The 10,346-nt window shown below is 42.9% G+C and overlaps 1 protein-coding gene across 1 annotated transcript; it reads right to left on the bottom strand.

Annotated features, from left to right (window-relative positions):
• Nucleotides 1-5,595: 5,595 nt before the first annotated feature.
• On the bottom strand, nucleotides 5,596-9,913 carry LOC131101762 (cartilage-associated protein-like). Its single transcript, XM_058047108.1, has 7 exons — nucleotides 9,358-9,913; nucleotides 8,770-8,919; nucleotides 8,526-8,697; nucleotides 6,864-6,992; nucleotides 6,646-6,791; nucleotides 6,493-6,576; nucleotides 5,596-6,072 (listed from the first exon to the last, which is right to left on the bottom strand). The coding sequence occupies exons 1-7, from the start codon at nucleotides 9,823-9,825 to the stop codon at nucleotides 6,034-6,036; spliced, it is 1,188 nt and encodes a 395-aa protein (XP_057903091.1). The 5' UTR covers nucleotides 9,826-9,913; the 3' UTR covers nucleotides 5,596-6,033.
• Nucleotides 9,914-10,346: the final 433 nt, after the last annotated feature.

The raw sequence follows: 10,346 nt of genomic DNA, 5'->3' as shown, positions 1-10,346 counted from the left end.
ACTTCCGGGATTTCTTGCAGCGGCTACTGACACCTAACGACCAGGCGGGAATACTGCATATCAACTTGTCTATGTTTCTATTTTAGTTCATTTAGTAATTATAATGCTTGACTTAGGCCACAAATATGTCAAATAATAAGTCACAGTTGGAAAATAATATATTTATATTAATATAGTTTGACATTTTAAGCGCAACGTACTTGTCTGGTTTAAAGCCAAGTATGGTGCACGAGTGCTGCCGCCACTGGGTTAGCTGTGGTTCATTGAGGGGTGAAAATGAATGATGTTCGAATGGTGGGATGTCAGAGTTCATGTTTTACCTCAGTGAACCGCAGCGGTGGCAGCACTCATGTATCCCCAGGCCATGAAGCTACCGCCACCAGATATTTCGCCAAACAATGGCTGACTATTCTACTAATAAAATGCTCACTGTACTCACTTTTGTAGCGTAACTCGGGAAGTATTTGCTCCGACGTTGCAACCTCGGAAAGCCGAGCGGGAAGAAGCGAGGAGAAGTGGAGATGCTAACCTCCTAAAATACGTTGTGGTATTTCCTCGCTGATGTTCGTTTTGACGTCATTTTGTTGCCATGGCGACACAACAAGCCGGAGGAGAGAAACATTGAAAGTATATAGGTCACATGCTGTGTGCATATATACTATATATGTATGCAAACATGGTGCTGCCATGGCAACCAGGCCCAAACATTCTGTGTTTTACCTTCAATTGAACACTTTGGAAACGTGATTCAATGTTTTTTTTTTTGTTGTGATTATTATTAATAGTGGCGCTCTAACACGTAGATCCTAATGAAATGTGCCGCCATGATGATGAATGTAGCAACTGATGATATTTACTTTGTTGTTGTGTGGGAATTATTATTATTATTCACCATATGCTGTGTGTGTGTGTGTGTGTGTGTGGTAGCATTTTGCTAACATATCACTGCTTGGTGTTTGTTGTTGTTTTGCATTTGAAGTGTTATTAATTGTAATTGGCTGGAGAGAAAATTATGGGTTTTTTCCCAAATTGGTGCGACATTCCTGCTGACGGTGCACAATTAAAAAGCGCGGGAATGTCGTTAAAAATACAGTGGACCGTATAGTCGCCGCTAGGGATGTAAATCTCGTTGTTTCGTAGACAAAGCGATACACATCCTGATACACGGGTTGAGATACAATTCAATAAAGCATATATTTTAAAAACAGGTCCTTGAACGCACCTTCTAGCTTTACTATACTGTATTTTCAGCCTTTTTCTTTCAGCTTTTCAGTTTATACCAGGGGTCTCAAACCCCAGGGGGCCACTGGAGCTAGGGTCTGTGCAAAGGCTGGTTTTCAAAAAAAAAAAAAAAAAAAAAAAACGCATTTATTAAAAACAGAAAAATATACAAGCTTTGGTTCCGATTTTCTACAATAAAAGCTCTGATAAAACATTCCACTGTTATCTTAATTTTTATTTTTCTGCACAAAATAAGATGAAAAATAAATAAACAAATCAAGAATAAAGAAAAACAATCAATCAGTAATAAATAAATATAATAATAATAATAATAAAAGGGCAAATAATAAAAACTTAAGAAACCACATATAGTTGGTGGGTAGACAAATGATTTTCTTCTGATTAAAATGACCAAAGCATTATTAGAACCCTGTAGACATGACAAAACACGACTATAGTCACATTTATACTCTTTTTATTTACAACATATTGCGCAACTGCGGGGTCTTGAGACACATGCTAACTCGCAAACTAGACAGCTAGCGACCTAAACGGTAGCCTTCAAGTTATTTCCTTTAAACTTAAATCGTCAAAAACTTACCACTTCCACACGGATAGGGAGGATAACTACTAACAGTTATTTAACCTTTAACATGAACATTAATCAAACGTAATAATTTTTTCCGGGTACATGATACCATACAGCATCCATATCAAACTTGCGCGGGCCGCACTAACATTAAACTTTCATATCAAGGCGGGGGCCTCAAAGTAGTGTCCTGCGGACCACATTTGGCCCGCGGGCCGTGTGTTTGAGACCCCTGGCTTATACTATGTAAAGATCCAATGACGTTACTAGTGCTAATATTAGTGCGGTGCACCTCTCCGAAAGACCAACTCCAGGCTAGTACTGGTTGATGATGAGTCTTTATTCATTTAGTGCTTTTAATTTGAAGTTGTTCCTGTCTTGAGTTTTACACAAAACTTTTTTTCGGAATAGAAGCTAATATAGTACATGCGGAACAAAAGTATTATATACTAAAAGGTACGCTAGTAAGCACAGGTGTGCATTTCACCAAAAAAAGGAAGCTGCCCAGCATGCTTTGCGGGTTACAAATGGCATGTACATGAGTTTAATGCTTGCATCGTCGGCGTGGTCCAGTTACTAAACGGTATGCTAGTAAGCCCAGGTGTGCATTTCACCCCAAAAAAAAGGAAGCTGCCCAGCATGCTTTGCGGGTTATAAATGACATGTACAGGAGATTAATGCTTGCATCGTCGGCGTGGTCCAGTTACTAAACGGTATGCTAGTAAGCCCGGGTGTGCATTTCACCCAAAAAAGGAAGCTGCCCAGCATGCTTTGCGGGTTATAAATGACATGTACGTATATGAGTTTAATGCTTGCATCGTCGGCGTGGTCCAGTTACTAAATGGTATGCTAGTAAGCCCAGGTGTGCAATTCACCCAAAAAAAGGAAGCTGCCCAGCATGCTTTGCGGGTTATAAATGACATGTACAGGAGATTAATGCTTGCATCGTCGGCGTGGTCCAGTTACTAAACGGTATGCTAGTAAGCCCGGGTGTGCATTTCACCCAAAAAAAGGAAGCTGCCCAGCATGCTTTGCGGGTTATAAATGACATGTACGTATATGAGTTTAATGCTTGCATCGTCAGCGTGGTCCAGTTACTAAACGGTATGCTAGTAAGCCCGGGTGTGCATTTCACCCAAAAAAAGGAAGCTGCCCAGCATGCTTTGCGGGTTATAAATGCCATGTACATGAGATTAATGCTTGCATCGTCGGCGTGGTCCAGTTACTAAACGGTATGCTAGTAAGCCCAGGTGTGCATTTCACCCAAAAAAGGAAGCTGCCCAGCATGCTTTGCGGGTTATAAATGACATGTACGTATATGAGTTTAATGCTTGCATCGTCGGCGTGGTCCAGTTACTAAACGGTATGCTAGTAAGCCCGGGTGTGCATTTCACCCAAAAAAGGAAGCCGCCCAGCATGCTTTGCGGGTTATAAATGACATGTACGTATATGAGTTTAATGCTTGCATCGTCGGCGTGGTCCAGTTACTAAACGGTATGCTAGTAAGCCCAGGTGTGCAATTCACCCAAAAAAAGGAAGCTGCCCAGCATGCTTTGCGGGTTATAAATGACATGTACGTATATGAGTTTAATGCTTGCATCGTCGGCGTGGTCCAGTTACTAAACGGTATGCTAGTAAGCCCAGGTGTGCATTTCACCCAAAAAAAAGGAAGCTGCCCAGCATGCTTTGCGGGTTACAAATGGCATGTACGTGAGTTTAATGCTTGCATCGTCGGCGTGGTCCAGTTACTAAACGGTATGCTAGTAAGCCCAGGTGTGCATTTCACCCAAAAAAAGGAAGCTGCCCAGCATGCTTTGCGGGTTATAAATGACATGTACGTATATGAGTTTAATGCTTGCATCGTCGGCGTGGTCCAGTTACTAAACGGTATGCTAGTAAGCCCGGGTGTGCATTTCACCCAAAAAAAGGAAGCTGCCCAGCATGCTTTGCGGGTTATAAATGGCATGTACGTGAGTTTAATGCTTGCATCGTCGGCGTGGTCCAGTTACTAAACGGTATGCTAGTAAGCCCGGGTGTGCATTTCACCCAAAAAAAAGGAAGCTGCCCAGCATGCTTTGCGGGTTACAAATGGCATGTACGTGAGTGTAATTCTTGCATCATCGGCGTGGTCCAGTTACATTGTTACATGATGTTTGTTTGTGTGTTCATGTCAAATGAGTCGTTTTTATGAGTGTCTCATTTAGTCGTTACGCGTGTATTTTTACGTTTTCAGCATTCTCGGGTGGTCTGACAACAAAATTCCCATACATAGCAGGAATCTAATGTTTTTATGTCGGAAAAGTGGAGTGTAGGATTCCTCCATGGGTGAATTTGACGTGTAGAAGAGCAGCGATGTGGTTTTACTTGCATGACTGTACTGTTACTGTAACAGGAAGTGGAAGGAGCCACGATCCGTGCTTACATAAGCTGCTGTCAAATACTCGAGATTTGATTGGCTCATTTTATTCAGTAGAGTCGGCGTATGGGTGTCAAAATGTGTCCAGACTCAAGTCCAGTTCTGGACTCCCGCAGCCGGGTGTGAAACGACCTGTTCCGGGGTTCCGATTAGGCGGAACCCGAAGGATGAAAGGAGGAAATACGACCCAACATTTGATGACATCTGCTGTGTGTTGCTATTGGTTGGATGAACCAATGGAAGCGTGTACAGTTCTGTGTTGTGTAGGCCTAAATAAACTCCTAAACATGCGACTATGGCTTATTCATGCATCTTCAGGAAATTAAATCAAATCCCTGTTCGATTCCACGGCTTTCATAGACATGCACCTTTATCATAAACTTGCATTTTATAATCATTCATTCATTCATTTTCTACCGCTTTTCCTCACGAGGGTCGCGGGGGGTGCTGGAGCCTATCCCAGCTGTCTTCGGGCGTAAGGCGGGGTACACCCTGGACTGGTGGCCAGCCAATCACAGGGCACATATAGACAAACAACCATTCACACTCACATTCATGCCTATGGACAATTTGGAGCGGCCAATTAACCTAGCATGTTTTTGGAATGTGGGAGGAAACCGAAGTACCCGGAGAAAACCCACGCATGCACGGGGAGAACATGCAAACTCCACACAGAGATGCCCGAGGGTGGAATTGAACCCTGGTCTCCTAGCTGTGAGGTCTGTGCGCTAACCCCTAGACCACCGTGCTGCCCCCATTTTATAATCATTCTCTGGGAATTTGAAGAAAAAAAACATGAAAGATGGCTGCACGGTGGACGAGTGGTTAGCACGTAGACCTCACAGCTACGAGACCCCGAGTTCAATCCCACCCAGTTTGCATGTTCTCACTGTGTACGGTTTCCTCCCACATTCAAAAAAACATGCTAGCCACTCAAAACTGTCCATAGGTATAAATGTGAGTGTGAATGGTTGTTTGTCTATATGTGCCCTGTGATTGGCTGGCCATCAGTCCTCCCGCCCAAAGACAGCTGGGATAGGCTCCAGCACATCCCCCTCGCGACCCTTGTGAGGATAAGCGGTAGAAAATGAATGAACGAACATGAAAGATGCCCCATTTGCGACGATTCACCAGATCTGCACCAGAATTTGATGAAATCTAACTTGGCCCCCGCCCCGCCCCTACACAAACTTCCACAGCGTTGATTTAAAGATGTTTTTGCTTCATCCCGCTGACTAAAAAACAAACGGCTACAATGTTATGACAATTTTCCTCTCGGTTGTGACGTTGTGGTACGGTACGAGTCGATGAGTGGTCCATAAGACTCGCTTTTTGTCATAGACGTTGTCTGCTTCTTGTTTCCAAATTAACGCCAGCAGGGATGAAAAGGCATAACAAAGAGATGGCGGCAACACACACACACACACACACACACAGGGAATTTTCCCCACCGGTGGACATTTTAACGTCTTTGTGCGACAAACTGCACAGACGCTCAATGTTCAAACATGATTCCTCAAGTGTGTGTCTTCTCTGGCCATCAGCCGCCATCCACCGCCGCCGCCATCCAGCCGCTCCTTTTATTTCGTTGAGCTCATGACTTTATTGTAAAAAAAACAATTCACAGCTGACACATTATTTCATTGAACAGAGTACAAATATTCATTTTTTTCCGTCACCTGCACATTATTATTATTTTTTTTTAACCATCAAATAAAAAAAAAAAAAAAAAAAAGGACGGAAAATATTGTTTGGTATTTTAAAATTCAATAAATACAAGCTGGTGTGTGTTTCAGTGTTTGTCTTGTTAATCCAGAAACTCATCTATAAACTCCACCACGTCACCCTGCGGACAACAAATATGAGACAATCAATTATTATTTTAGCATAGATATGTTAGTTAAATGTTGTTAGATATTGTCAGTTTCATCACTTTTTTTTACATTTAGTATATTAATTTTATTATCACATAAAGTCAATTTATATTATGAACATTTTTACGCAAGGTGGATTTTTTTGCTTATTTTTCGATTAACTGTTTGGATTAAATTAATTGGATTTAAGTAAATTAAATGATTACACTATTGTTTCATGATACAAATTGAGCTATACTATGCTACCCCCTGGTGGACACTTAGGATACTGCAGCCAAATGAATGAATGAGTGGTTTCTTGCCCAAAAGTGACTTGTAAAAATTAGCGATTAATTAATTATTTCTAAGAGTGCTTATGTTCTCACGATTAAAGCCAAAAGAACTGGACCGACCTCGTCGTCGCTGGCCAGGTGCCGTCTGGAGAACTCCAGCATCTCCAGCTGCATGGTGGTCTGGTTGTAGTAGCGCACGGCCTCCTGTGGAACACATGAGAACATAAGACCAGTTGTGAAATTAGCATGTGATGTTTTCAAAATGTTCCTTACTGATCTCGGGAGGAAGTCCTCGTCCGTCAGCCCCCACTGGTCCTTATGGAACTTGTAATACGCCAGGTTGTTCTTCATCACCTCATCCGAGGGGTCGAAGAGCATGTAGCTGGCCGCGCACGGCACCGCGTTCTTCAGGTCCTTCACTGCAAAACGTTAGACTTCATCACAACCTGAGCAGACGTCAAATAGCAGGAAGAAGAAAATGTGCTCCTCACGCTTGTAGTAAGCGAACTGGAGGTAGTGGTACATGGTGGCCACAAACTTCTCCACCACGAAGCCGCCCACCACGGGCGTCAGGTCGCTCTCGCACGTCACCTTCCTCTCCAGGACCTCTGTGTAGTGGTCTGCAAGGGGGGGGGGGGGGGGGGGGGGCAGGAGTTAAAAATAGTATCTACAAAAGTATTGGGACATCACTCCACTTGATGGAGTGATGAAAGTTCAAGTTCCCCGATGTTACAAGGCGTTCTTCAGGGAGAAGAACATCTCTCTTTTGGACCATCGCTCATCTTCCCCTGATTGACATCCCATGGAGAACATTTGGGGATGGACGGCAAGGGAAGTTCATCAAAATGGCCACCAGTTCCAGAGAGTTGACGCCCTCGGTGAAGCCATCTCTACTACTTGGACTAGGGGTCAGCAAGCTGCGGCTCCAAAGCCGCATGTGGCTCTTCAGCCTCCTTGTTGTGGCTCCCTTTGCAATGCTCAAATATTTTTTTTAACACCCGAGTGGGGAAATGAGTTCAAAAATTGTAATGAGTTTAAAAAATCCAACTTTGTGTGAGACCATGAAGGCATCCTGGACAAAAGTCATACATTCCAAGAGCTGTTTGATATTAGAGATCATTTTAAAAACAGCGGCATTGGAAGTTGGTTTTGCCAGAGTAAACAAATCAGGTATGTTTACAGTAATTTACATATACATTTATTTATGTAAGTTTATCATCAATACTAGAAATTTTCTTATCTGAACTACTTTGATACCCCAAAATTCCTTCCAAATTAGACGGGACAAAACTGTGGAATTTCTTCAGGCAATTTTATAAAGATTTTGTTTTAAATATATTTCGAGAAAATGTGAATTATTTACTGTATTTTTTTTAAATAATATTTGTAATATTACCACTTTCCCCCCCAATTTTCATTTTCTAAGAATTACAACTTTGTTTTAATTTGCTTCATTCTCACAGTATTGTGACTTTTTAAAAAAATAACATATTTATTATTTTAATATTTCATTCCAATTCTACTAAAATTACATTTTACAGTTTATTCTCGCAAAATCGCATTTTTTTCCACTTGATATCATATAATTTATATATATTTATATATTTTTTTCTTTTCTTTTTTCACTTGATGTCATATAATTCATATATATATATATATTATATATATATTTTTTAATATATACGTATATACTTGTAAACTTGTCAATTTTCTTCTCATAATTATCATTATAATTTTTCCGACAACCTAATTTTCCCTAAAATTTTAATTTAATTTTTTTCAAATTAAAAATTATTTCAAAATATTACTACTTGAAATATTAGCATTTTCACTTAATTTTTGTAAAATTACTGCTGATTTGATATTTTTTTAAGTGGGGGGGGGGGTATTTAAGTGTTATGTATAGAATGTGCTGTGGGCCAATAAAGCTGCAGGCCACAAATGGCCCCCAGGTCGCACTTTGGATACCCCTGCACTACATGGACAAAAATATTGGGACAGCAACAGGCCTGAGTGGTGAAGATGATTGCATAAGGAGGCCATCTTTGATTACATTCTCCAACCAGCAATATTGCATCTGAAGTATTGGGACCGGGGGGTCGGGGTTGGGGGGGTGGGGGCTGATGTTGGACCCGTGTGTGAACTTTACCAACCCGCTATGGAGGCGTAGAAGTCCTTAAAGTCCTTAACGTCCCTCGGGCCCTCCGAGGCGGCCAGACACTCGTCGTAGACCTTGAAGAAGTCCCGCAGCGCCAGCTCCATGTCGGACACCGACGTGCGGAAGTTGTCGCCATTGTACGCCCGCACCGCGCGCACGAACAGCGTCTAAGAAGAAAGAACGCACACATCCGGATTAATACAAAAAAAATCCGTATTTGCACGCTTGGCAGGAAATACCTCGTAGGATTTGGTCTCCAGATCTTTGAGGTGCTCCTCGGCCCCCGGAAGGCTCTTGTAGTAGGCCATGTTCTTCTGCATCATCTCGTCGTCTGGGTGCTTGAGGAGGAAGGTGTGGGCGGCCGACACCGCCTTGGCTAGCTTGTCGGACTGACGACACACACAAAAAAAATATGTGTGGCGCCCCCTATTGGTTATTTAAAGTTTTAGCTACTTACGGACAATTAGTCGCTATGGAAGTAAGATGTTTTGATTGATGGCGGCCATGTTTTTCAACCAATCGTGCTCAGATTTCACACACATGTGATCGCCGGTCCCGTAAAGGTGTGTACCAAATTTTGTGCCAATTCGTCAAAACACAATAAAGTTACAGCGGGTTTTGTGTAGAGCTGTGCGAGAAAATTCAAGTCAATGCGACATGTGGTTTATGAAGAACCGCCACCATTTTTAGTACAGGACTGCATCCGTGGCACGCATATGACGTCATGACGTATATCGCGTCGGCACGCGCACAACAACAGGTCATTTCAAAACTAGGTATAGGATACTTTGACAACATGTCCATCGCGCATGCGCACCCCAACTCACCTTAAAGTAGGCATACTGCAAGTACCGGTAGGGCTCCCTCCTCTCGAACTCCTCCAGGGTCTCCCTGCTGGGCAGGGCCTGCCTGAAGGCGGGGAGGCCCTGCTTGCACCGCTTCAGGCACTGGGCCCGCTGGAGGACGTTCCCGAAGGCTCTGAGCTCCGGGAAGTCCGCGAACTTGTCCTCGTCGTGGCGGCGCACGGAGCTGCAGTTGAGGTTGCAGAAGGCCTCGCTGTCCCGCAGCAGCCGGTAGAGACGCAGGGACACCTCCATGTACTCCACCGAGTCCCCCCACTTCTCCCCGGTGTACTGGTCCAGCGCGTACTTGTAGGCCGACTCCAGCGGCATGAGTTCGTGTCTGGGGAAGCTCCGGAAGCTGTACTTCTCGTACTGGCACAGAACCGAACCCAGGAAGAAGAGGACCAGGGCCGAGGTCCGGACGAGCCGAGGTGGAAGGGTCGAGGGTTCCATGTTGTTGTTGGAGGACTTGCGTCCGGACCAAGATTCTCCGGGGTTATGGGGTGGATCGATCCAAATATCGATCCCATCGATACCATGATTTGTATGGTATCAATATATTGATATTGTTACATTGATAATCAATAGTGTTTTGCTTAAAAAAGTATATTGCAGTATTGACGTTATTTTGGTGAATTAATTGTATGTAATTTAATGTAATCATCGTTGATATTTGTGTTGCATTACATTGTTCACAAACAACATTGTTTATTTGTTAGCCTTTTAATTTTTTTTTCGTTTTTAATTTTAATTCAAACCGATAAATTCCAAGAAAAAAGTTCTACTGCAGTTCTACTACTTGTAGTTCAACTGAACTACGGTTCTACTTCCTTGGTATCGAATCGATACCAGAATAAGCAGTATAGCCCATCCCCACGAGCGTAGGGGTGCTGGAGCTCCTCCCACGCTGAAATCACTGCTTCTTAGTTATTTAAACTTCCACAGTCCGATACTACAACACAACAAGACACAAA

Source organism: Doryrhamphus excisus, chromosome 14, assembly GCF_030265055.1.
Source record: "Doryrhamphus excisus isolate RoL2022-K1 chromosome 14, RoL_Dexc_1.0, whole genome shotgun sequence".
In the NCBI taxonomy this organism is placed as follows: Eukaryota; Metazoa; Chordata; class Actinopteri; order Syngnathiformes; family Syngnathidae; genus Doryrhamphus; species Doryrhamphus excisus.
Note: the sequence above shows the minus strand (reverse complement) of the source record. Positions and strands in the feature narration are given on the sequence as shown.

What these genes read in the sequence shown, in the direction of transcription:
- LOC131101762 (XM_058047108.1), bottom strand. Translation starts at nt 9,825, where the DNA reads ATGGAACCCTCGACCCTTCCACCTCGGCTCGTCCGGACCTCGGCCCTG. An exon ending in TGCAGTATGCCTACTTTAAG is followed by an intron (nt 8,920 to 9,357) that starts GTGAGTTGGGGT and finishes GTGTGTCGTCAG; the next exon opens with TCCGACAAGCTAGCCAAGGC. An exon ending in TGGAGACCAAATCCTACGAG is followed by an intron (nt 8,698 to 8,769) that starts GTATTTCCTGCC and finishes CTTTCTTCTTAG; the next exon opens with ACGCTGTTCGTGCGCGCGGT.